At 48.4% G+C, this 27,610-nt stretch overlaps 1 protein-coding gene across 1 annotated transcript in view; it reads right to left on the reverse strand.

The window, feature by feature from the left end:
• Positions 1–1,093: 1,093 nt before the first annotated feature.
• TMEM108 (transmembrane protein 108) overlaps positions 1,094–27,610 on the reverse strand; it is a 135,310-nt gene continuing 108,793 nt past the window's right edge. Inside the window, exons 4-6 of the mRNA XM_026034830.1 lie at positions 9,993–11,099; positions 3,106–3,260; positions 1,094–1,438 (exon numbers count right to left, since the gene is read on the reverse strand). Coding sequence (XP_025890615.1) covers positions 1,316–1,438; positions 3,106–3,260; positions 9,993–11,099 — 1,385 coding nt within the window. The 3' untranslated portion in view covers positions 1,094–1,315. The remainder of the gene's footprint in view (positions 1,439–3,105; positions 3,261–9,992; positions 11,100–27,610) is intronic.

Consider the following 27,610-nt stretch of genomic DNA (forward strand, 5'->3'; position numbering starts at 1 on the left):
CCTCAGAAGCAAAACGGAGAATGGGTCTCACAGGAACCCTGCTGGGTTCCTCAAAGGGAGAACATCAGCTTAGGCAATGACACTCCACCTTCCTTGTTATTCTCTACCTGTAAGAGCCTATTTTTCTTCCACTATTTAAGCTTCATTTACCCTTACAGCCCCCATAATACCATTGCAGCATTCAATCTAACCCTTAACTGGGGAGCACTGAAGCACTGTTTCACTCCGAAACACCGTGTTTTCATCCCTAAGACAAGAAGGAAAGCCCTAGAAAAGAGAGGGAGTGTAAGGAGTCTGGATTCAAAGGCCCGAGAAGTCTAAGCATATAAGGTAGAAGCTCCTCACCAACAGATTTCAAGCTCCTCTGATAAATGGAGAAGAGACTTSTGTCTCTTTGAAGAGGACACTCTATATTCCTTCTGCTCATGCTCTTTGCTCTGCAGGAAATAATTAAAGACTCATTGGGCTGGAGCAGAGCAGCTGTGAATCCAAAGTGCACTGGTTAGGACCTTTGTGGAGGGAAAAGAGGTCACTCTGGTCCTCTCTCTGCTAAGACACCATTGGGGAAGAAACTTGGGGCTCCTATCTAAGTCTTAGCAAGTTAATATCTAAAATATCTAACAGTACTAGCTGGACAGGTTTGCCCATGTCCTCTGTGTACCCTGCAAAGGTGCATTTGGTTTGTCTGGAGCACCGCAACTGCCCCACTGCCACGGTAGGCGGCCCTCTGCTCTCCCTCCGTGGTGTTTGAGGATCCCAGTTCGGCTTAAGTAGGAGGGAGACGCGGGAAGGCTCATCCCAGCCAGTGCTGCAGTCGTTCAGCGGATACCCATCCATGCAATTGCCATGTGATTGCCAGGTCACAGCCTAAGTAATTTCASAATAAAAGAAGTGTAGGTGAGGGACGGTCACGGAGCAGGAACACTCACAGACACGCTGGGAGAGGTCACGCACCTTCATGCGGCTCCTAAGCCATCGCTGGATGCTGCACCAAACACTGCCTGCATTAAAACCAGCCAGTGAATTATATTCTTACCAATTCAGGATATTCAGCAGCAGATGAAGTGAAGAAAACAACCCATCTGACAGGTGCTTTGCTTAGAAATACCTTTATTTTATAAAGCCACAGTTTGTTCTGTAAAGTTTTACCACACTTATAAAAAAGAGGTTGACAATTCTGAGGGGGGGGGAAAAGAAAAGCTGAAAACATTTCTCATAGTTCAGGGTTACACAAAGGCTATATTTATAATATATATATTTATTTATAATTTGGAGAGAGTCGAGAGGAAACTGCAATACAGGGGCAGCTATGGGGTCATATTTCAGACACTTGCTCACGTCCTACAAAGAGCGTTTCTTGACAGAAGGGGTTCACGAGGACCATGCCGCTGTCTCGGTAGTCGCCGTTGGCCGGGGAGCGCGGCTCCGAGAGGTGGTCCTAGGAGAGACACGGAGAACCGGCATGAGGACGACCTACCCACCAGCCTCTCTGTAGTGGGCACACACTTGTGAAAAAGGCACTGTTGTTTTTACCCCTAGGATGTATGTTCCCACCCTGAGAAACTGTGTGAATGTTGGGGTGCCCCAGCTGAGGAGCTTCTCAGCAGCTTTGGCAGGTTACCCGAAGGCCACTGGAGCTGTGAGTGGAGCAGTGATAATCAAGCTGATTTTTTCCCACTAAAYCAGGACCCCCAAAGCCTGTTATACCAAGTTTTAGGTGTTTTAGCAGAATTTAAGCCTCCAAAAACATTTTTTTTTTAAACTAATGGTGCATTGCAACAATTTGCTGTCTGCCAGCTGGGTTTGACTTCTCCAAGGTGCATCTTCAGCTTCTCTTTTTCTTAGGGCAGAAATAGTCAAATATATGGTTCCAAGCTAGCTGGGGAATAGCACAGTTCAGTAATGCACTGGTCAGTTTAAAATGACTCAAGTGACAGCTTTTGGAGATGATCCCACATGCGAATAGTGCGATAATTTGAAAACTATTTCTGGGTAAGCCTAAACCAGAATCTGACTTTAGCCTGAGCTAAATGGTTGCCAGGAAAGTGGAATTAATGAGGTGTTTGTGAGCACTAGTCTAGCTCACTAGTCTAGTCACTTCTCAAAGGCTCCTTTCTGAACACACATTTTTCTAATTGAACCAGAGATGTTTGTCAGGGAGTACATCTCTTGAAAATATCTTTAGCTAAAGCCCAAACTATTGACTGCTTCTAGTTGCTAAAAACCTCTGAACTAAGCCAAATTACTCTGAGGCCCGATAATAAAACATTTCTATCAGTGGGATCACCTGCCCGTATATGAACTATCCCACTGAACCAGGGAGGACCCTGGAGTTGAGGCTGACCAGCGTACATATATCAGCACTACACACAGGCCGATGTCTTGAATTTTTGATCAATCAGGAACACTTACTCTCCAAACTCTTATTTGAGCAGCTACAGGCAACTCTGAGATGTCAGTGCACAAATTTTCTTTACATTATGAACTGCCACTGCCCCCGCTGTGTAATGCAATGTGGGACATGCACACTGGGGAGGCTACAAGGACTGGCTATCAGTTATGGGTTGGTTCAAATCACAGAATCACAGAATGCCGAAGGTTGGAAGGGACCTCAGAGGTCATCGAGTCCAACCCCCTGCTCACGCAGGGTCACCTAGAGCACGTGGCACAGGGCTGCGTCCAAGCGGGTTTTAAAGATCTCCAAAGAAGGAGACTCCACAACCTCTCTGGGCAGCCTGTGCCAGGGCTCTGTCGCCCTCACTGTCAGGAAGAAYAGTGCTCCTACTTGTTCATGGGAGGGTTAGACATTGGCCACAGGCTCAAATTAGGAGAAAGTGGGGAAAAAAATCACCTAGTGGTAACAACAGTTGAAGTTGTGACCCAGGAGCACACAGCAACATAAAGCAAACCTGCAAAGCCAGGGAACAGGATGACAGCCAGCTTCTGCTGACTTCAAAACACACTTGTGTGAGCAGGTCTTTCTTGAAAAGTGGCTTCCCTGAATATGCATAGGGATTCCAAGGCTTTATTCATATTTTTTCCTCTCCCTTTCTCCCAGCATGGCTTCAGTTAAATCTTTAGGACACAGTCATGCAAGTGAGATACCTCTGACGTCTCCAGGGACTGGATCTCTCGCGGCAGCTCGACAGCGTGCCTGTTGAAGTAGTCCATGGTGATAGCGTTATTCCAATAGCTCAAATTGTTTTCGGGGTTGGATGTCTTTTTCTTCCTCCTCATGCAGCAGACTGTCAGCAGAACTGCTGTCAATAGAAACACGTCAAGAACTCGGTTATTTCCTTTCAGTAGGGACTCATCAGTATAATGGATTTGTTTTTTAAGCTACTTCTTAAGGAGAGCATGGGCAACCTGCATCTTACAATTAACTCTGACTTGGCATTTCACTCTCAGTCAACAAAACCACACAATTAAATCAGAATCTGCGCCAGGCAGATGAAGCTTGGGGCTTGCCAGGATATGCAGTTCTTATTTTCTTTTTGCAAGTTCATAATCTTCAAGATGCAGCTGCCCTGCTCATGAAAAGGCTTTGGTGTCCATAACTGGAGGGTATTTTTATCTCTAAGCAGGGACTGAGGGATCCTCTAGGACAGAGGACATTTCACAAGGATGCCAAGGAGGCCACTACACTGCTCCCTTCCTAGCGTGCCCTGACACTGCAGCAACGAGTCCACTAGCAAACGGGCTGTGAGAGACACCCGGCCTCGCCTCAAACACCAAATCCATCAGTACCTTAGTTGTAAGGCTTMCATGCCAAACCGTCCCACTCTGAACTGCTGCTGATTCTTGTCCTTGTCATCTCACACACACAGGYTGACTTTTAGGCATTTTGTGGCCATGCTCAGAAACATAATCTGGCCATGGGGACAGAGAGGCTCTTCAATAGGGAGGCCCTGAGGTGGCACCAGGGAGCTACTCCAGCAACTCGCTTGTGTAGCTTATATTTTCTAGGGGAACATTATTGGCCTTTGGAAAACATTCTCCTTCAGGTCAGCCCTGAACTGTTTCTTCTTTTTATTTCTGTATCACCTGTATCAGGATATGGTGTCTACTGATGAGGTGGCTGGAGCTCCCTGCGCTTGCAGGGCACTGATGGTGGCTGGGTGGCTTTTCCCTCATAGCTGTGAGACAAGTTTTAGCTGAAACCCTTGAGCTGAAAGCASAGCAGCTAGGCAGAACTATGTGGCCAGCGAGTGAGCAAGGCTGGTTTAACTGCTTGGCCTAAGGGGCCCAGCCAGGCGCGGGCGGCAGCGACGCTGCAACGGTGCTTCCAGAGCAGGCCGCCTGCTCCCTTGCGGGAATCGCTTCCAGCTTAGTCATCCCTGCTCCCGTTCACATTCGTAATTTTGGGAATTTTATGGAACCCAAACCCACTGGAAGGAGCGGATTGCTCCCGCTGGGCTGCGCTCCGTGGAATTTGAGGCATGCACAAGGGTTTGTTCGGCGGGGAAGGAGTAGGCCTGCTTTACACCTGTGGAATTAATGGAACATTTGGGCTCGTGATCTACCTGATTTATACTGACCGGCAGCTAGCTGGATATGGACTTTGATTTGRACTTTGATTGGTGAAATAGGGAATGCCTTGCTGCAGATTCACTACAGCATATCTAAATCCTGCACAACAGGGAAGAAGAACATATTCATGAAGCAGAAAAATWTATTATTTTCTCAGCTACATCCAAAGTTAATTTATTAGAATTATAGCCTAGAGGGAAGAAAAGACATCAGAGAGGTCAAAACTGCTTTATATGTTTTGACAAACACAGCAACTACCCATATGCTGTGGATTTAATTTCACATCCCATCTAGTCACATAAGATGGCAATACAAAAGTGTAGGCTAGAGCTCTATTTAAAATAATAATAGTAAAAATAAAAACTACTAAGCAAAATTGCTAATGCCTTTGAGTTCAGGGGTTTTATGTCTCATTCGAAGGGAAAGGTGAGTTCATACTATAAATCTTCCTATGCAACTAATGGAAAAATCTCCTGCAGCATTCCAGAAAAGCTGGCCATTGCCCAAGTTACTATCACCCAGCCTTCGACTCCGGTGGCTTTGGCCTTTGCTCTTCTCCGTTAGTTGGACTCTTGGGCGGCCACCCCAGTGCACAAATGGGCAAATGGGGAGAAGACGGTGGAGACAGAGTCCCACAGCGCCCTCAGAAATCAYGCACAGCACATGTTAGCGAGAGGCTGTCTCCGTAGGGTGCCTCGATTCAGAGCACAGGAGACCTCATTTAAGAGGGAAAGGGCTGGAATTGAGGGTATTCCCTCTCTTTCTCGCATTAAATGACTGAGGAGTCTTAACTGGCATGTCTCAGTGAAAGGAACGGAGCTAAACATAGGCCCCTTCACTTGCAGAACAATCCTAGGAACAGATCTGTGCCTATCCTTAGGCAACCGTTCACTCCCACGGTGAATTACAAGCAATCACAATGGTCACCTAGATGGTCTGCACCTTCAAATGGTCACCTGGGTCTTTCATGGGAGCCAGGAAAGTCAAACTGGCTTTTCCTTTCTCTTTCTTCATTCTAAAGCTGATGCTAAGCACCAGGAGAAAGGCATCTTAGTGATGTCCATGGGTCACCTGGAAGCTCCCCATGCAAGGATTACCAGACAGGTAGGAAATAGCCTGGGTCTTTGCAATTTTGTGGACATTAGAGGTTCAAACAAAACATAATGCATCCCACAAACAGGAGAAAAGGGATTCTCTCAGATTCACAGATTTCCAGGCTGGTGGAAACATGTTGATCATCTGTACACCTGTAAAACCAGAGAGTTTCACCTGATAATTTTGGTCCCTGTCTATGAGTTCTAGCTAAAGTACAAAACATCTCAAAACAAAACACTCAGCTTGGTTTAAGGACCTGGAGTAATTGGATTTCCATCCCATTTCCAAGAAGGTTGTTTCAATATCGACTTTCCATTACAGGTCACAATGTCCTAGTCTGAACCCAGACTCAACTGTTGCTTCCCCAGTATCTTTTGGTTGTTCTTGTTTTATTAAGCTCTCCATTACGCTAAGAGAAATACCCCATATATTGATATCAAGCCTTTTCTTGGACTACATATTACTACTTCATAGCTACTCAGGTTTATTTAAGCTGGATTTCTGAACTCTTAAATCATTCCCATGGCTCTTCTATGAGTCCTTTCTAATCTTTTTTTTTTTTTTTTTTTTTTTTTTTTTTTAAGACAAACCACCACGATTATATACCATATTCAGTAATGGTATCATAAAGTGGAGTAATGAGATAAAACCTACTCCCTAAACTTATTTGATAGGTTTCTGTCTATCCACTCAAACTTGCTTAAAAATTTTACTATTCTTATATTACTGTATATCCCCCTCCTAACTCCCACATAAAATAGGAAATTAGCAAAGTTGAATGTTGCAAACAAGAAAAAATAAGACTAGAGGATACTAGGGAAATCAAAATTTACTTCTCCCCATTATAGACCATAATATAAAGTAAGTCGCTCAAGAACCCTTACCTCAGGGAATAAAAYTGCATTTTATCCATATTTCTTTTAGTGTGATTCCTTGTTAAACACAATGGTGAGACTGAAGAATAGGTAGTGGCAAACAAGCCTCACTGCATCTGTCTATATTGGACTGTCTATATTTGTACAACCTCCTCTCTATTACTGGTACCACAGTGTGTTTTGTTACTGACCACGGCTGCTTACATTTGGGGACAGCAATTGCCTCTCAAGCTTGGTCTGAGCTCACACTTGGACACTGGACTCTGGTCTTGGGATCACTCTCGCACCAGGAAACAAATAGCCCCACTTTTTTAATTGGGAAAGTGAGATAATTCTGGAAAGTGTCCCAGCCCATGAAATATGAGCTAGGTGGGGTTAGGACCAAGACAATTCTTCATTTTCTCTTTGAGTTCTGCTGACATTTCCATTTGGAGACTCGGCCTCTCTCTTGCATTGTCTCATGTCAGCAGAACTGACTAAATGAATTGACTTTTGGGCCTCTGATTTGCAACCTTCTATTCTTCAGCATTTTATCACGTAATTCTGTAATTACGGAACTGTACGTACTGGGAACCCAAGGATCAGGCCTGTGGGTTTTAAAATGACTTCACAGTGTGTCTCATTCAGCAGTGCAGCAGGATGTATGACAGGCACACACACACGTACAAAATGCTCAAGGCTGCCTGAAGGACATCACAAAAGAGAAAAGGAACTGTGACGTGTGGAAAATATCTCCATCAGTGCTACATGCTACTGTGCTTTTCTGGGAATGGAATGATTCAGAACCCTTCATTTTTGTAGCTCTCAGGTGGAGTGAGCAGTACTGGAAACAGAAGTTCACCAAAAGGTGATTTATTTCCCCAAATCCATGTAGCAGATGTGGCAGATGTGTTCCTTCCCCAGCATCAAAGCACTACTTTTCCGTTTAGAAGTTCAAGGGCCTTTGCTGGGACTCGGGAACTGGGGCGGCCTCGTGAACAAGAGGCACCGGGAAGCCCCATCCCGGTGGCCGCCTCCCGGCCGGGCCCCTCAGCRCCGGAAGGTGGCGGCAACCGCTCGTGTAGGCGGCGGGAGCGGCCTGCGGCGGCCTGGGAAAACCGGGAGTCTCAGGAGAGGAAAAAGGGAACGATGCCACTGGATGGGTGAAGCCTGGAGACCACAGCTTCCCCTCATCCCTGCTGCTGGGATCAAGCCGTGCGGCAAGGGCGGCCATTCCGGCGCCCCACACGTATGTTCCCTTGCGGACGCTGTCCAGGAGTTTGAGCGCTGCTTCCAACCGTAGCTCCGGTTTGGCCTGGGCCCTGACCTCCACTGCTTTAATTTCGGTCAGTTAGGAGTACAATTTTTACCCCCTTATGTAGACCCGCRCGTACCTGAGTGAAAATGCAATAGGTTTGTATGATTGATTTTTGTTCTCTTATAGGAATAAACTCTGACAATACCGCTTCAGCCAGACTCACAAAACATTTAAAGGTCCATCTACCACTCATTTCATCTCCAAAATACATCTGAGGATGMCAGATTTTAAAAGAAGAATCCCACTGAAGACCATCTTCTGAAAGCTGGTCCTGAGAGCAAGACCTAAATATCTGAATCACAAAAACATTCAGTTGTATCAGAGCTGGTATWGGGAATTTTCAGAACAACGTTTGTCTTTTCTAAAATGCAGCTTACAAACAGAAAAGAAACAAAACAAATCCAGTCTTATGAATCCATTCTGTTACGGGACATATGATAAGAAGGTAAGTTTAAATCCCAATGAATAATGGGCTAGAAGTCTTGCCAAAGGACTCTTTATATTACTACTACTACTACCACTACTACTACTACTACTACTACTACCACTACTACTACTTCTACTACTACCACCACTACTACCACCACTACTGGTAGTAGTATGGCAAATTGCAGCTTTACATGCTGGATAGGCCTCCTATGTTTGTGTTTTATGGTACTATATTTTGCATTTGGAGATACACTATCTAGAGCAGCTCTCTCTCTGGAACATCAGTCCAAACCATAATGCTTGGAAGAACATTTCTACAATCTTTTTATTCATCATATTATCACATATTGCATCTTATCACTATGCTATCCTTGGTATACCCTGGATTCTCCTCCGCACCTTTCACAGAAGTGTGTGCAAGTGTATGTGCATACATTTGTGCCTTGCTTTCCCTTTATTTTGATTCTCAGTCTTCGCAATTTAAGTTTTGACTTCACCAGCAGTTTTACTGAAGCTGGCAGTAGTGGAACTGATGGTCCTAGAGGCACAGGTCAAGCTGGAGGTGACAAAGGGTGAGCCCTGCTCCCTTGCCAGCTGTGTTCCTTCTCCTTCACCTGTTCCACAGCTCGTGACTATCTGACCCTGTGGGGAACTGATTCAGCTCGCTATGGGGAGAGAAAAACAGCAATGAACAGAGCAAATTTTTTGACTGGTTTATCAGTCTGAACAGGCTCACAGAGGTGTCAGGTAGAAGGAAAGGGGCAGGATCGCAAAGCCAAGTCTTGCTGAGGGCAGAAGAGAGCAACACCCTCTGGCATGAGCAGGTTGTTGTTAGACTGGCTCGATCAACACCCCCAACCCTGTCCTCAATCTAGCTCGTGACTGCACAGAGCAGGATTAATGGTCAATAGTGCTGGCTACCCTTTTAATSTACCTCAGGCAGCAATGGCTGGCAAATGTTTATGCTCTTGTTTCACTCCATTGCTACTTGYTCTCCAGGAACAGCAGGATAATCACAGTCTATTTAGGGGCATCTTCCTGATTCTGCAGAGTGCAGCATCAGAGAGCAATACACTGCCTCACGTTGCTGATAGCACCAAGTTGGGCAGGGGAGACACAGGCCCAACTTTCTCATATTTCAACAACCTTTTTCCCCCCCCCTCCTTTTTTTTGGATAGAATCGATGAGATCCTAAGTCATCTCTGCAAACCTAATTCATGTTGCTCCTGCAGGTGCCTGCTGTCCGTTTCATGAAAACTGAAATTTCAAAATCTTCTTGTTCTCTAGGTAGCTGCRAAGTCAGACTCAGAATAAAAGTACAGGAAAAGAGCAATTTAAGATGAGACTTCAAAATCAAATAGTTCAAAAAAACCCCAAAAAACTGCCTGCAATGAAATATAATCTATGTTCCTAGATTGCACAGTTGCATAATTTTTGGTTACCATTTAAAAATTTGGAAGTAAAGCTGCTTTGCCTTCCCATGTTCAGCCTCTGTCTTATACAGTCAAATGTACAGGCCAGAAGGGCTAAGGGWCTGCTAATAGCAACAGAGAACATGTGTGTGAGTGCAGATGTTAACGTTCTGGAGGTTGCAAATGCTAAGTATTTTGGGCAGTGAATGTGCTGTCTGTTGGAGGAATGTTTCTCCTCTGTCTCAAGCTACCCTGCCACTGCCAACTCTCCATCTAGCCCTTGAACTGTGGGGCCCAAACCTGCATTTTAGGGAAACAGACAGAGAAAGGGAAAGAAAGTGGCAATTAACTTACAACATGAGGATATAGGTACGCTGATAGCCAGGATGATCCAGGCAATGTCCATCTTGCTGAGGCAGATGGTTGCTCTGTGCTGGGGCTTGTCCCCCTCAGTGACGTGGGAGATGTTTCCCTGCACGCCAGGTTTCCAGGTCCCGGCGGGAACCAGTCTGTTTAGGAAGTTGCCGGTTGCAGTGGAGCCAGCGGTGGACACGGAGCTGGAGAAGGCCGTGGCGGGCGCCGTGGGGACAGCGCTGCCCAACACGGTGGTGTCCGGCCCCGTGGGAGCAGCTCCCCTGGGGTCACCCACTGTCGCAGAGGAGACATCGAAACCGGTCTGAACGGYGTGACCTGCTGCCGCCGTCGCAGTTCCAGGGCCGGCAAACAAGGGGACATTCGTACTGAGGTTCAAGGTTACCCAGGAGCTGTTTTTGCTCAGCAGATCCCACAGGTCATAGTGGGGGTGGCCGAAAGGCACCGTCGCCGCTCCGGCATCGGCTGCCGGCCTGGCAGCGGCAGTGGCAAGAGCCGCTTCCCGCCCGAGCGGCTCCGTGCCGTCCCCGCGCTCCACGCTCCTCCGGCCTCCCGAGGGGCTGCTGTGGGCAGGAGGGGCCGGGCGCGTAGTTCTTGCCGGCCCCGTGCCGGTGGGAGCGCTGGAAGTGGCGCTCGGGGCGGGATACGGGTGCTCTGTGAACGGGCCGCTCAGGCTGGGGAAGGGGGAGTGCAGGGCCGCCTCCAGGTAAGGCTCTGACGGCTCTGTGAAGTTCCCTTGGGAATCCTGGGTGAGTTTCCCCCTGGGGCGAGTCTGTCCTGAGTACAAAGCGCTCTGGTTGTACAAACGGTGCCTCTCCCTCTCGCCGGCGCGGCGGCTGCCCGCTTGCCTGCGCCCGGCGCCCGGCGCCGCCGGCTCCGCGGGGCTGGCGGAGCGGGGAAGTGCGCGAGCCGCCGCCGTCGGAGCGGGCTGCGCGGCGCGGTGCTCCTCRCGGCGAGGCGGCGGCGTGCCCATGGCTGTGACGGCGGGAGTGTCCATCAGGAAGCCCTGAGAGGAGGAGGAGGCAGCGGGAGACAGGGCCTGAACGGAAAACACCAGCTCTTCTGTCAGTGCCAAGATCAGCAGAACACCTGGGGGCAAAAAGCAGAGAGCGGGAGTGAGAGGCGAGGTGGGTACATGAGGCTGGCGGCCCACCGTGCTGTTCCGTGGCACTGCTCTGCCTTCTCCAGGAGAGCAGCATGAGCACAGGAGTCTGCCGGGCCCRCCACGGCAAGGCGGGAATGGGAAAGCTGCAGGGAGGCAGCGGGGTAAGAGGGGGAGCTGGCAGTGCGGATTCAGGAGAGCGCTGCAGGTACCGCTTGCACCTGCAGCCCACCTGCCCCTAGAGGCCACAAAGCATCCTGTCCCTCAGTGGCAGATGCAGAAAGACGCGTTTCCTCTGTGGCTTTGGCCAGAGGCCTCCAAATAAGGAGACCTATGATTCTGGGAAACCTTAGCCTGCTCATTCTCGTCGCTACAGAGCCCTGATTTGGGCTGTCTCCAATTTTGGGTGCCATTAAGCAATCTGTTTTCTAGGAGAGCTTAGCCCTTGCTGAAAATMAGGTCAAAAGTTGTCCTTAACCAAGAAATGGGGCTGGGGACGGATATTTGATGAGAGGGCTGCCTAGGTTCAAATCTTGTTTTCTTTTTATCAGCTTCGGGAAACTTGTCTCTTATTTGCAGTATGAGATGCAGATAATCTGCAAATGTCCAAAATAAATAAGAAAATGGAGCTATCATAGCCATTTAAAAAACATATGATTATTAGGATTCCAATCCGATCTAACACTACTGCCCTTCCGCACTCACATACCAATGTTTGTCTGTATCCTGCGCTCCACATGTGCCGTGGGATTGGAGTCTGTGACGTTTGCCTCTCGCCTCCCAACYGCAGCACACATCACTGTCGTGATGTTCCAGACTCGCACTACTGGGAACATCAACTCCTCCATTTATTCACARTCCAGACAATGGACCCGGGCAGCTGCAATAGCATAAGCCTCCCCAGGACGCACGGCTAATATGCCCTGAGTTACTGCGACTTGCAGGGAACACATCAATCACACGCCACCGTTTCCATATGTTGATGTTGTCACCTGCAATGCGGTCCCGTGCCTGCTAGGAAGCCCGTGGAATGAATCCATTCGGCACAAGGCACCAAAGGGCACCAGCTGGCACCACCAGCGCGGTGCCAGGCTGGGTTTCAACCACTGTATCAAGGTGAAAGACGCTGCAGCCCAAACAAATCTGGGAGCCAAGCAGGGAGCTTGTGTCCAAGCTCAGGAGAGCTGCAGGACACCCAACTGCGTGAGGGCTGCAGGCCAGTTGGGATGTGGGTTTCCTCCTGCCCCCTTCGCCACCCTCCTCCTTCTCCCAGCTTGCCAGCTTTCTCTGCAAGTGCCATTAGGCCATTCAGGTCTGACTTTCTTGGGAATATTTCGTATGGGCACCATCAGTAAACGGAAGAATGAGACTTGTGGAAATCAAAGAAGGTTTCTGATTAGGTGTCCATTGGATCCTAAAGCTCTGTTGCAYGTTGGTGTGATGCAAGCACCAAGAAATGTTTATTCAGAGTCCTGTGCATCACCCACATCCATTTGCAAGTAATACGATAAATAAAGCACATATTGCTTTATTTGATATGACAAATAAAGCACAAATTGACCAAAGGAGTACAGCACTYATTCCTCTAATCAAGTCAAGGGCCKTGCTTTGACCGCTAACCATCACTGCTGAGCTGGGAACTCGCTTCCAAACCCTAGTCAGCTGCATGCTCTTAGCAAAACGCCTAGCCAAGGAGAAAAACACATTCTGCACATCCTACTGTATTCTTGGAGCATCGCTCTTGGAAATGAAATGCAGGAATTATCTTCACATGTTGGCAGCACTTATTCTGAGGTCAAGGTCAAAGCAGATATTCTAGCGCCCATATGGCTGATACTCCATGCCAAGGCAAGTGGCTGCTAGAGAACAAATGCAAAGAGGAAAGGATGAAGATTTGGTATGTGGAGATAAAGCTTCGGGAAACATTGGCCTTGCTGTTGTGAGCACTCAAAGTGCACTGGCAGATCTGAAGAGATGCTACATTATAATTGCAATGGCAGCTCAAATGTTTGCACGTTGTGCAACTGCTTTTCGCTCACACCTCACGCACAGGAAAGCGTCTCTGTTGGACTGATGTTTTTCACCCAGATATTCCTTAAGGAGTTTGGAAGTCGCCAGCAATTCTGCAAATTATGCCCCTGAGGTTAGAAACGATGATCTTGGGCTAAAAGTACCCAAATATCCACCTTTACTGCTTGAACTGCTAATAAATTAGAAACTAACACCTATAAAGATTTATAATCTCTCTAGGGCAGGCTGTTGTGGTAGCAGGTCACCACACATCAGACACTAGAAGCCATATAGATTTAGCTAGTACCTTGAGAGGGGCTGTAAAGTATTAATAACTATTCTGAGGAAATACTATGTCCTAAATCATTCACATGGCAGTAAACAACAACCCCGTAACCCTGTGAACCTTGGCTCTCCCAGGGTGTGCTACTCACATTTTGCTTTTAATATCCTCTGCAGAGCTACTGTGGCCCCACAGACAGCCTTTTTTTACTGGCTTTACTGGTTTAACTGACCGCTCTCTCTTCCAGAGACCTACAGAGCAAATTCATGTCCCTAAATACTTCTGAAATATTCAGCTCCGCAGATCATTCTCAAAATAGCCCGTGCTGTACATTTGGGGAAAACCAGCTGGTAATAGACTTCACTGTGGGTTTTTTGCTGGCCCTTTTAAGTAGAATTAATTGGCTTTATAACTGATCAGCAGCCAAATGGAAAGCAAAAGTTGGAACTGGTATTTTCAGATGCTCTACAGCATCCACCCAGGGACACCTGGCAATGCTCTGGCTGGTCTGCAGTGGCCTGATTGCCYTGAGCTCCCACTGACTCCTGTGTGCAATGTCGTACTAAGCAGGGCTCTTTTTAAGGCACCTAATATTAGACTCTCCTTTTGAGGAATTTTGGCCTAAATCTAGGAAAATATTTTTCTGAATTCCTCTGTGAAGATCCAGGAAACATTCATCACTGCAATGTGTTTAACAAACCTTAAGTCCTCCCTTCTCCATGTCTCTCTGCTTCCCAAATGCACCTGCTTGGTGCACAGTGCACAACACGGATGGTCCCCAGCTTACCTAGAATCAGATTAGCACTGAAAAGCAACCCTTTGGGCCCAAYGTTGTCATGGCCAAGGTGACAACAGTCCAGATGTATGGGACACAGCAGATACTTGTAAGTTCAAAGCTCCGTCCTACAGCTCTTTGCTAAAACCCTTCAGTCTGGGCTGCACGAGACCCCAAGGACCGGCCTTATTTAGCTCAGGAGCCCCTTGGGGTGAGGTCTGTCTGTTGCTGGATGGTGCCAWAATGGCAATATATGCTGATGTAAGTACATCATGGCAAATAATAATAATTAATGATATTTTCAAGGGTCAGTTAGCACCATTAAGCTTTTTCATAAGGGGCCATTTCTAAGTTATAGGAATTCATGCCCAGAAAAGGTCAAACTGGTTTGACTTTTAAATGCTGTATGTCAAAGCCCTGCTTTTGGAGCCTAATTTTATGACTACATTAGAGCCATTCAACCCTAATGAAAATGCTGATTGACCCGATGTCTCGGTGGTGCGTACTGTGTCATCCTGTGCGTTTGCAGAGCAYACCAAGGCTCGAGTGTTAAGAACAAAGTGAATGAACTCGGGGGTGAAGCAGATCAGGCCCCCAGCACAGCGTACACTGAGGTGCACTTAGCCATAAACCCCTTCCTGCTGACAYGGAGCAATGGTTCAAATCTCACCGGGATCTCACTGCAGCGCTCCTTCCCATGGGAGGGGTCCACATGTGGAGAGTGCAGTTTTATAAGTAAAGAAAATGAAGGAGCAGTGTCTTGAGAGCTTGGAGCCAATACCCCTAGCAAGTCTCAAGGAAGTTGGGGTCGGGAATATTTTGCTCCCTGAGAAACGGGAAGGGGTTTGAGGTCCCCGGCAGCCTCCTTTGAGCATTTTACGTCAGGATCCAAGGAGGCCCTGCTAAGGGCTGCTGCACCTCCTGGGTGGCTCTGCCTCGGAGCTGCTACCGCCCGGTGCCGCGTGGGAAGCGCCTTTCCCCACGGCAGAGCAGAGCGGACAGGCTGCCGGTTCACGCCTCATCTCATGTTCATGGAAAGGCTCCCACTGACCTGGACCCCACAGTRGGCTTTGAACCAAGTCCTCATCGGCAGAGGCCCAGTGGAGCCTCCGGAGCTCCACGTTTCCCACAGCACGCGAGCCCGCCCAGGAGCCGGGGCGCCGCTCGAGCCCCTCTCGCTGCCGCTGCCCTGCGCCCAGCACCAAAACCTCCTGAGCCAGCCCGGAGCAAAGCCGTCGGCTCTGGCAGGTCAGACGATRCTTTCTGTGCAGATACCTGCTGCGGGACTCCTTCGGGCACASGGCCCTGGGCAAGGGAAGCCAAATGCAGCACAGGACCCCCCAGCGCCCRGGCTCGGGCGCACGTGGGGAGCCTGCAGGATGCTGACAGACCCAAACACCCTTGGCTTGCTACGTGGCAGGGGGAGCAGGCCTCACAAAACAGATTCAAAGTGATGCCTTAACGCCTTCTGAGTGACACTRTGAGCACATCCTGGATCTCTCAGCAAACCAGAAACATCGCAGGTTGCAGAACAAACCTCGAACAGATGCACCACTGGGCAGAAAGTCGGTATTGTTATTTTTGTTACGGGTGCTCTCTTTGCAATCTGCCAAAGCAATGTGATTTTCACACACAACAAAGCAGCCTTTGTCCAAAGAGTCGGGCAAATTCCACCTCCACGAGCGGTGGCAGAACCGAGGGAAGAAAAAGTAGGTTACTCTGCAGAGAGTTTCTCTTCCTTGCCTATCAGCGACTGTCRTACCAGAGCTCCCAGCTTTTAACTTACAGCTTATTGTCTGTTTTCCCTTTTAAGTGATGAGTGGGGTGTTCAAGCCCAACTTCAGTATTCAAGATATAGGATAAAATGTAGAAAAAGAGAGACATGAAGCAACGGGTCTATTTGCAGTACTGTGAGATCACATCAGCGGGGCTTTGCAGTGCACCACACACATGCAGGCAGCACCGACCCTGGGCACCAACCCTGGGCACCGACCCATCCACCGACCCAGAGGACGTAGTGACACCCAGAGCTTTCATGTGGCCAGAGCATCCCGATCCTTAATGCAAAACACACAGCAAAAAACACGTTCCTGTTGCTAAGATGCAACTTCCATGGCAGCTTTTRAGAGAGAGAGCCCATCCACCGGAGTTAATCTCTGTTCCTGTTTTAAACAAAGCGGGTGCGGACAGGACAGCGACACGCAGGCATCCCCCGGTTCGTTCTCCYGCTGCAGGCGGGACTCGCAGGTACCGCGGAAAGGGGAGATCCCCGGCTCCTCCGAGCATCAGGGACACTGGAGCCGCAGATGCTCCTGCAGGGGCTCATGGACGAGCCGGGAGGGCAGGAACCACCTGCGGGGAGGGAAAGGCAAGGAYGGCTCGCCCGGCGGCATCGCTCACCTGGGAATCTCATCTGGCCTTGCCAGCAGGCATCCTCAGCGGCGCGCGCGCCGTGGCCCCAGGCGCCTCATCCCGCCGCGCCGGGCGGCCGCTGCCTTGGCTGGGCAGACAGGCAGGCGTGTCCTGCGCCGCGCCGCCCGCTCCCGCCGCGCTCCCCGGCCGGCCGCGAGCCTTCCTCCTCCTCCTCCTCCTGCTCCTGCCCCGGAGCGCCTTGCGGACGCGTCCTGGGCCCTGCAGCGCTGCCTCCAGCTCCGGGCACTGCGGTTCCCCTCAGGGGACGCGTGCCGGGGGGATGCCACGCTCCTCTCCTTCCCAGCCATCCTCGTGCGCCTCCTGTACTTTAAGCCTTCAGTGGCGAACAGAGGATTTCTGTTTTGTCACTATGAATAAAAAAGTCCAAGTCACAACCCTTCCTCCCTTCTCCTTTTTCTTTTCTTTATTTATTCCTGCTTCTCCCTTTCTCTCCAGCACAGATGGGTGTCTAGAAGAAGGCACTGCCCAAAGAGCACCAAGCCAGACACAGAATGAGGTCTGGGGACAGCGGGGTATGAGTGTGCAAAAAGTATGCGTGTGAGGGGGGCTCCTGAGAGCTGTGCCGTGTCCCCCCCTTAGTCACGGGACAATCCTGGCTGCTCACTCTGGATTCACGATCCCTGCCATACMCCTGGGTGCTGCAGACAGCAGGTTGTTGGATTGGCAAGTCAATTCCTGATGTTTTGCTGGAGAGAACAGCCAGCTTCTCCTCTGTTATCCCTGATGAGACCCCCCTTCCCTTTCAGGCCTCGGATACAGCCGTGCCCCAGCCAGGCTTCTTCTCTGAACACTGTGGCCAAGCAGAAAGACATGAAGGYGAGGCAGGCGTGTGTAATAAATCTCAGGTCCATCCTGTCCATATCTACACTAACTGTGCCCTCAGGACCATGATCAAATCATGGAGGATGCGGAAGGACAGGCTGCAAATAATTATTTTAGTCCTTCTTTGCAGTTTTGTGCTCTTGTGTTGATGTCCCTTCTCTCCCTGTCATCTGCAGGTCCCTTCTCATCTCTTACTCTTTCCGGTTTGAAGGTTTTTCTAAACCAAGACAGTCAGTGCATAACAATAATAATAACAACAACAATAACAATAAAATCGATCCACACAAATATCAGCCTTTTTAGCGGTTTCTGGGGCTCGGGGCTTATTAACAGCTTGCTGCTGAAGCAATGATCCAGCATCCAGCTGCAGCTGCTGGAACAAGAGAGCTGTGCCACATATTTTAACCTTTGCTGGAGCATTTGCCACATCTGTAAGCAGTAACTCACAACAGATTTCTTCCCCGTGTGCTGGCACGGATGGGAACATATGGCTCAAGCCTACACATAACATTGCTTGGAATTTCAGCTGGAACCTCTCTGCGAGGACAGGGGCCCTCTGCACTCCATCATCCAGAGACAAACACCCCAAATCGTTTTCCAGGGAATTTCTCCTTGGTTTGAGAGCCCCCTCCACACAAAGCTCGCCCAGCCCCAGCTTTGCAAATTCCCCTCCCTTGCTCTCCCGCTTTCCTTGGCAGCGGTTTTTGTTGGCAGGATGCTGTTGCCAAGGGAGACAGAGAGGATGTGCAGCTGGCTTCTCTTTCACCTGCACTTAGCGCTGCTTGTCCTTTCCGTGCCGCTGCAGAACCCTCGGCTTCCCAGAGAGCYGCCGTCAACGTCCCTGGACCTTTCCAAGAGTTCTGACAGCGAAACAAACGGCTGCGGCTGCCGATGAAAACTCTGAAATAGGATCCTCCAACGGGAGGATGTAGTGACTGTCACAGGTGCTGACTCGGGCAAGGGAATGTGTTTCACCAGCAGCAATAACAGAGAGGATTCAAAGCCACCTTACAGAGCTTTCTAACAAGCCCCTGAACCACGAGCAGGGTCCGTCTTGCCCAGTGTAGGACGTGCAGAGCTTGTCTGTCTGTCCCGTGGCAGCTGTGGCTCTGGTGGACAATCCATGCCAGCCAAAGGTGAGCCGGCACAGGCGCAGCGGGATGGCAGGGGCAGGTCACGTAGGGGACAATGAGCCTTGCTAGGTGTCCAGCTCTTGGATGATGAAAACAYGGTGAGGTGAATCCCCCTATCTATGTATTGAGAAGGGATCACCATCAARCGAGAAGATTTGTTTGGTACAACAAGGGGATAAGCAAAAGCAACRGCTGGAAGGTGAGATGTCAGTGTGTGTGTCAGTGTGTCTACTGAACACCACAAAATAAGCCTTTGAGAACAAGGTGCTCTTGCACCAAGAGCAACCCGGAGCAGGTCCTGGCAGCCCTTCCACGGCAAAGCCTCAGGAAACATTCTCCCTTCCCACAGCTGAGGGTAAGGGGGCAGGCACCAGTTCAGCCGGAGCGAGGRGCTGCTGCCTCGGCACGAAGCGGCAGCCACTTCCCTACACCTTCTTCAAGCAGTCTTTCTSCAAAAACTGCAGCTCCTTCCCATGTGCAATTTTAGGTAACTAGGCTTCTGATGCCAGTGCCAGGTGACATGCCTTTTCCAAACCTAATTTCTTCAGGATGAAGCCTGCAGCTCTTGCTTCATTTATGCAGACAAAGCTATCAATCAAGGACTGCACTCGGGGCAGTCTGTCTTTACAACACAGTCATTTCTAGCTTTATTTTTTTTTCATCCGCCTAAGGAAGTGAGGCTTATATGAACAGGTTGTTTATCCCTTTTTCTGTTTGTCTTTCCTAATAACTTTTGACCCAYGGCTGATTTCAAATACTGTAACACACTATGAAAATTGGCAATGAAGTGAACTGAGGGACCCACTCGTGTATCCCTCTGCTTTGAAGATGTCTACTGCTTTTCCCTGCTTGCAAAAGCTGTGGGAATTAAATGCCAAGGTTTCTGGCACATAAATGTTGATTCTGTGGTCAGAAGGGGTATTAATAGTTATGCATAGGCTGACTAACTTCTACAGCCCCTTCAGGTATTTCTGTCATTTCATCTGTTCACTGAAAGAAATTTGGAGGATTCATTACTTATGTGCCCTTCAGACTCATTATTACCTCTGAGCGACTGGTTACCCTCAAGTTTGATCTCAAATGAGAGCTTGCAATGTAGAGCTTGCACCAGTTTTAGCTGTGGGAGCAGGTAACACTCTGTGAGGAAGTCACCTGCCTATGAGCTGCTCCATTTTGACCATTGCTCAGTGTAAATAATCGGGACATTGTGCCTCACTGAGAGTTAACAACTTGCTATGGGGGGTAGCACTGCTATGAACTGTCTCTGTTTACCATGTGGGTGAGAACCAAGTGAGGTCGGGATCGGGGGAGGTTCGGTTCTCACTAGCAAGCATGGCAGCTAGTAGGCCTGGAGGGACACAGGGTGGGATTTGAACATGAAACATTGCYAGAGTGGACCTGGGCCCAGGTTTTGTCCTGTGAGCACGGCCTGGGGATGTGAGGCTACACATAAAGCAGATTTCAGAATAGCCAGCTAGCTAAAAAACCTGCCTGTTCTTCACACCCACTGGTGGGGATGCTCTGCAAGTGGCTCCAAGGGGAATGYGGTGGCCAGAGGCAGTCAGCAAAGCCCCACCACAGCCAGCCACGTACCCCAGGATCAGCTGCTCACCACAGGGATCGAGCAAGGTTTTCTTGCTCCATTAGGTGAACTGCAAGATTGTGCAGGTATCGRGATATAGATTTTTCTGTCATCCTTTGAAGCTGTGCATAGGACTGGAAGGAACAACGGTGCTGCTTGGGGTAGTAAATTGTATGTTCCCGTAAGGAAGGTCACAGTAGTAGCTGGGTATAATTTTTGCTAATGAGAAGAGAACCTGACTGCTTATATTTCACTCAGTATTACTGGCCATGAATTAGCTCCAGCAGACAGGGATATGGAATATCACACATGAAGAACATAAGGGCTCGATGACAGGGTGATACAGAGCACCTGATTCGTCAAGGGATCAGTAATTCAAAGGGAAATACACATAAAGTTGGGAGGAAGACCTGGCTTCTCAGAAGCATATCTTCTCAACTCTTTTTAATCAACTGATGTTGCTTATGATGACCCTCACATGAAAAAAAAAAAATCCCTTGACTTCTTATTTGGCTGCTCATAGTGGCCTCAGGTCAYGGAAGCTTCATCTTGCCTTAAATGCCACAGTTGGTGCTGTCTCATGAGCTTGTCTGCATCAAAAACACAGATCCTCTGTTCATAATAACAGTACAAACAACAGGCATTGCCTTTAGAGCAGTATCATTCCTACAGCACTTCCCAAGTGAGACATTTTGTTTGCCTTGCTTTCTCTCCTGTTAAACCTGTCCCTATTTATATACATGACAGAACCCGCTTCACCCATGCCTGAAATGTCATCACTTCCACACTTGATTTTATTTTGGAAGGAAATTGGACTGACAACCCTAACAACTCCTGATTATTCACAGAGCAGCCCTTGTGAAGAGATTAAACGTACCAGCTTTTCCGTGTTGCCCTGTCAGTGCGTGGCCCTTGGGGGATCTTCTCGTGCTGAGCGAGGTAGCTCCRGCTCCGTGTTCATCCATCCCTGACTTCTGTTGCCTTCACACCAGTTAGGGCGGTGCTGATCTGACACGGACTTCCTATCTCCCTCCTCCTCTCTCCAGCAACTGCACGGGGAGCCTCATTTTATCTCAGGAACACTATTAAGCAGTCACCAAAGAGCAGCTGTTGCTGCTAGGGGGTTGGAACCAGGGCTCTTCTCCTGCTTCTCCCCAGCACCATCCACTCACYGGGGCAGTTCTGCTTAGCAGCCCTGCATGAGACCACCTGCAGCTCCTGAGACCACCATGTGCACAAAGCATCTCTTCCTCCGAATTCAACTCCACTGATTTTTTTCCATGAAAAGTGTGGAAATGCCAGCCATGGAGCAGGAACACTGGGCTCCAGGTAGTAGCAAACTTCATAAGCTGCTGTGTGCTGTTTTCTCAAAAACGATGCAAGTGTAAATGTACCAAGTGGAGCACCTGGAAAGCCAAATTCATCCCTGAGATAGCTAAYGACACGCTTTTACTGCTTACACTGCCCTGATCCAGGCCTTCCTTGGTTTGGGCTTAATTTATTAATACACAAAACATGAYCTTGAAACTAGGGCACGGCAGAGCTAATGACAAATTACCAACTTTCTGCTCAAATGCTCACAATTAAGCATCACCGTGGGTTCTCAGCAGACATATGCTGGAAGAGCTGCACAGCAGTCCAGTGTTATATTCCCATGAAATGGAATGATAATACTGGCATAAGTGTCTTGTTGCCACACCATTCACTTAATACATTTTCTCTCTCTTTTTTTTTTTTTTTCTCTCTCTTTTTAAGCATTCTCAGCTGTCATTGTACCAAAGCGGTAAAATTATTCCCACAGTAAAGTGCAATATAGGAAGGCAATTCTGTTTGGAGACAGAGCACTAAGAGTGGYACATCAGCACTAAAGCTGCAGGAGAAAATTAGTCTTTGCATTAACATTAACTACTGTGGCTAAGAGAATATATTAGCAACAGCTTTAGTAAAGGTCAGGACATAGAGAGGAAGGAAAATCAAGAAGCATTATACAGAGGATGTAATTTTAAGATAAAGTGCTGAGTTTCAGCCCCATTCAATATGACTTGAAAAGGCAGGATGGAAATAAATAGAGGGAGGCTTGCTTGAGGGCTTGAGGGACCAATTACTGTCCCATTGATGGCAGTGTCAGGAAAAGTCTGCTGGGACAAATGGTGGCTTCAGCTACACGGGTGCAAATCCCGAACAACTCTACTGCAATTAGTAAAATTATTCAGTGTGTAAATACCTCAGAGAAGAGAGCACAGCAATTACTTAAGGAATTATTTACCCCTGGAAGTAAAACATGGTTGTGAGCTGAAGACTATGGAGGCCACATGAGAAAAATGAAATAATATGATGAAAAATGGCAAACAGGATCAGGAGGGACTAACRGAGGGAACTGGGGGGTTCATCCTGTGCTCAGCTCAAAGCTGAGCAGGCTACATGGGCCATGTGAAGCCATCATAGCAGCTCGATGCAGCCCACCCTTYGGGTGGTTCATCGCCCTTTACCTTTGCTGGAAACTAGTGTGCCAGTCCAAGAGGAGATGTGCCTAAAACTGAAGCAATTCTTACACTGAAAATCCAGAAAATGGTTGGTCCAAGATCATTCACACAYGGTCACATGCAATTCACCTATAATAGCTGGAAACTATTAGCTGAAAAAAGTTRTCTGGCATGAAAGAAGGTCAACGCTTGAAATATCTGAATCCGTGATACTTTACCAAACTGGGATTAGGGTGGCAGCAGGCAGAAAAGCAGAGGAAACAGCAACTTAAACACAAACCTACGCTGTTGCAGACATAAACCACTGAAGACTTTGATGGGATGTACAGCACGCTGCTCTTTTCACAGATACATTACTTTCCTCCTCTGCTGTGCTTWTTTTCTGTGTATTTACTCAAAAGTGTCTCTGCTGGGCTGTGGCTGCACGCTCATCCACTGTCAGCTACATTGCCAGAAACGCAGCATCACCTACAGCAACGTTTCTATTGCACTGCAGCTACCTCCTGACGATGGTCTTGGGTCTGAGATACTTCAGCAGGGAAATATAACAAAAAAGGGGGAAAAAAGGCACAGCAACAGTGCGTAACACCTTGTTTATGAAAGTGGTGTGATTAGACCTTGCAGATGGCTGGGAAACATTTTGTCCTTGTTATGGCAATATAAAGCACCTCTTACTAGGAACTCTGTTTCAAGTTATGCCTCTGTCTAAATTAATGTTTCCAGTTGGTCTTTGTTTGATTGTGCATCCATCACAGGAGAGGCACTGTTAGGACTTTGAACAATACAAATGCATAAGCTGGTGATTGTGGAAAAAAAAATAGCAAGATACAAATGTTTCATATCTATTGACAGTACACCGAGCCCTTCACATGTGTTTTTTTCTGCATGTATTTCCAATTCTGTTCCCAGGTTCATCTTTCATTTCTGTAATTAGCTATGGTCAAAGACTATAGAACCTTTTGCATGAGGYTGAGCCCGGCCACTTAGCTTTATAGTGTGTTTCTTGAAAAATCCTTTTGCTTTAGTTTCCTGAAAAATCCATGCCTGTTTTGAGGGCAGAACTGATTTTCCAAGCTACGTGGCACACACCATGAAGAGGAAAAAAAGAATCCAGACTTATTCTGAATTTAGATCAGAATAGCTAAAGTTATCCAGTGATGCTTCCAAGTATTCTTTTTATATATATAATAAAAAGGGTGTATATTAAAAATATATGTGGAAAWGCTTAGAAAGCATGGAAAAGATGGTTTGCATGTACTGAAAATACTGCCCAAAATTATAGTTCCACAATAAGGCTGTGTTTTTAAGAGACACATAACTGTCACAGTATTTACTTAATTGGACTTAAACTTTCCAGATGGGATGTTTCCAGCGCGCTGGGAAAGGAGCAATGTCAGGTTCAGTCCTACACTGAAGTCCTCCCTGTCTGCTCACTCATGAGGACAGCAGCAACAGCAGAAACACCCTTTCAGTGCTGGAACTGCCTCTCTTTTCAGAGTACGGCTATAAAGTGGATACGATGGCAACAGTTTTTATGAGCTATCCTAAAAGTGATCCCTGAAAACAAGAGAAATATGTATGCTTTAAATTACAGTTGAGGAGTCAAACAAACCAGAGTGGCATTAAGCTAGAACCTGAGCAGGAGGGTTTTGTGGCTCCTTCATCACCTTAGAGCCCGGTCACCCACAGAGTGGCTTTGAGGGCACGCTGGGGAGCACCCTTCAGTCCTCAGCATCCCTACAGCAGGAAAGGATTATCCAGGCAGCACTGACTTCCATTAACAACTCCCAGGATGTTAATCTCAGGATGTACCACGGACCTGCAGCAGGGGCCAGAGATGTGGGGTACTGAAAAGGAGGTTGCTGGAGGGCAGAAGCACCTGATGAGAGATGGAGTCACCTGTGCGAGAGCTGGTCTGCTTCGCTTCTGCTTGAACTTGGAAAAATGGTGGCTTGGGAACAATACAAGTGTATTGGCAAAAAAARGGGGTCTGGGGCCAGCCTGGGAGCTGAGAGGCCACTGGTGTGTGCCTGGTGGCACTGGGGTTTATCGCATGTCATGGGAAGAGTCCTGGGGATGTCTCAGCAGGGAAGAAACCAGCAGGTTTCTGCAGAAATTATTCTTTAAAATCTTTTGAATTTTAATAAAGTTTTAGACCTCTTTTCTTACACTAAAAGCACRCTTAAGTTTGTCCTGTGCATTGCCACAGAAGCCTTGAATTCCACTTCAAGGAGGAGGGCGTTTACTTTTCCACGGAAAAGGAACACAAAGAACCAGTGGCTCCTGGCCTCCCAGATACACGGTCAGAAAGGTGGAAGAGGTTCACCCGCCTTTTCCCGCAGCAGGGTTTGCCGATCCCATCTGGATAATCACTTCCAGTTCCTGGCACAGGTAGCAGACATACCGGCTGTCTCTGAAGCCCTTTAAGCAGCAGACCAGATCTCAGCTCGCGCACGGCGCTCGGCCCTGCTGAAATCCAGAAAGTGCCGCCAGCCCAGAGCGGCACCGGGGTGGCTGCACACCTGGGAAGCTGCTGGATCAAGCACGTCTTACTGCACCACGTTTGTAAGCCAGAACTATGGAGCAGCCCTTTGGAACWGCCATGGCCTGGCTCAGCAGCAGGACCAGGCCAAATCGTGCCTCTCCCCATGCTTCCCTCCCAGGACGGAGCTGGGCCRTGGAAGCCTTAAACAAAGACATTGACGATGGGAAGAGGTGGGGAAGGGAGGAGAGAAGGGCAGGGGGGAGAAGCTCCATAGTATTTTTAGCCACTGTGACAAAATAAACGATTGTAATCTGCATTTAAAAAACAACAAAAAATGAATCACCCATTCATTCACATGAATGAATACGATCAAGACTCAACCTCCACAAGACTCAACTTCCACAAAATAAGAGTTGCTGATGGCAGTTATGCAAATCCTTCCTTAACAAGCGCCTGATGGGGAAACACATTTACACTGCAGTCAGTGGCCTGCGGCCGATTACGCTGAAGAGGAGCAGCCCTGTCCAAAGAGGAGAGCTCTGGGTTGACAATCTGTCCCTTCTGTGCCCCCGTGGGCTTGTTTAACATCAATGTTACACAACTGTTATTTTTAATGAGCATATATATATTTAATGCCCGATTTCTGGTCATCTCCTTATCTGTAAACAGTTTAGGAAAAAATGTAAGACTTTATGATTTAGGTGCAGGCTCCACTTCCAGTAAGCACCTCAAGATGTTTCGTTTCCCCAGCATTAGCAATGCTACTGACCCAGGCTGCCTGTGAAAGGCATCTCAGTGCAATATCCAAGGCCAAAGCTGACACTTAAACGGCAGCATCAAGTACTTAACTCCAGCTCATGAAGTCGGGGAAGCCTATTCATGAGAATCCTGCACACAGGAGGCCTGGATGATTGCTGGAAGGATGGAAAGGAAGAATGAAGGACAGAGACCCTAAGGCAGGAAAGAGAGAGAGAGAAAGACAGAGAAAGAAAGAAAGAGGGCAAGTCAAAATAAAAGGGGAAAATGGCAGAGTGTGCATATTTTCTTACCAAGAGATACTAGATAAAAGAAACGTGTCCAGAATAAATAATGTCCTCTGCATAACTTACTTCTTGTATATGGTCTGATGCTATTTTTGATCACTGAACAAATCTCCCATTGACAAAGCTGAGATATCTACTCCAAGCTGAATGCACGTTATTTATACTTCAACCCCTGGGTTGGCACTGGAGCTGGAACTGGGCCTTTCATGCAGAATAAATCTGACATTCCTTCTTTCGACCTCCGCTTAGCAATCGAGGAAAAAAGCAGATTTCTTCATGAATAYGTACAAAATGTGCCAAGATGAATCCCGTCCTCAGACTGGCATTTCACTAGTGCTGCACTGCTGTATTTCAAAGCCAAATTTGGCCTTTGACTCTAATTGCTCCCAACTCCAGAAATACTGAATTGATTTTCTTCAGACACGAGCTGTTTTCTCCTTCAACACCGAGGTCTATAAAACAAGCGGAGTCTGAATTTCCTGGCGTCAGCTGCTCGTGAGTTACGAGGGCAGGGAGGCTGCAGCTGGAACAAATAGGAAGAGCTGGTTTCTCCTTACGCCCACATATCACAAAAGCAGCCAGGCCGATTTTGCTGAGCGCTCTCAAAACGTTCACCCTTAGGCTGAGGCCTGGGCAGTACCCTGGCCCTCTGGGAGGAGCTCGCTTGAGAAAATCAAGGGCCACTGAAAAATGGGGTAAGCCTGGAAAGCCAAAATGAGCTGAAGCTGAAACACTGGGGCTTTTTTTGGTTTCATAGGATTAATTAGCACTTCCTATGCCTGGGTCATAAATTAGCATCGTTAGAGCTAATTTAGGAGCCGCTGCTCAGGACTCTGGCTTTCCTCCTTTCTACAAGAGACGTTTCCCCTCTTAGTACCAGTGAATGGCAGGYTGCTGGGGGTACTTTGAATCTATTTTTAGGTACAGCAGGCAGGAGCTTGGCCACGATGACTAGGAAGAAGCTGCAAGCCCCTCAGCCAGACCTGTGCTCTCAGGGACGCGCTGCTTGCGGGGACTTGGTCGCAGTCTCAGGGACACGGTGCTTGTGGGGGGGACTCAGGAKCCTCCCCAGTCCCAGGAGCGCGCTCACCTGCACATTTCCTGCAGCACTGGTAACAGCAAAGCACAGGTCTAAATATCTGAGCTTGCCCGTGCTTAGCTGAAGGCCGAGATCACAGCGTCGCCGCAGGCTCCCCGCTCCACGTGTCGCTCTGCAGGGCAAGGACGCTCTCGTGCAGCCTGCGGCCACCGCTGGCTTCACGGGGAAGCACCATGTGAGAGCACACCGTTACTCAGCTGTCACACTGTCAAAAGCCACAACCACTTACTGCTCTGGTGAGCCACGGATGACTTGTCTCGCTCCTCAGCAAGCGCTTCGGGCAAACACAGCAGTGCTGTGACAGATGTGCCCACATCTGGATGGCCAGGAAGAGGGGACACCAATGTRCA

Source organism: Nothoprocta perdicaria, unplaced genomic scaffold, assembly GCF_003342845.1.
Source record: "Nothoprocta perdicaria isolate Ctin4 unplaced genomic scaffold, notPer1 scaffold_150, whole genome shotgun sequence".
NCBI lineage: Eukaryota > Metazoa > Chordata > Aves > Tinamiformes > Tinamidae > Nothoprocta > Nothoprocta perdicaria.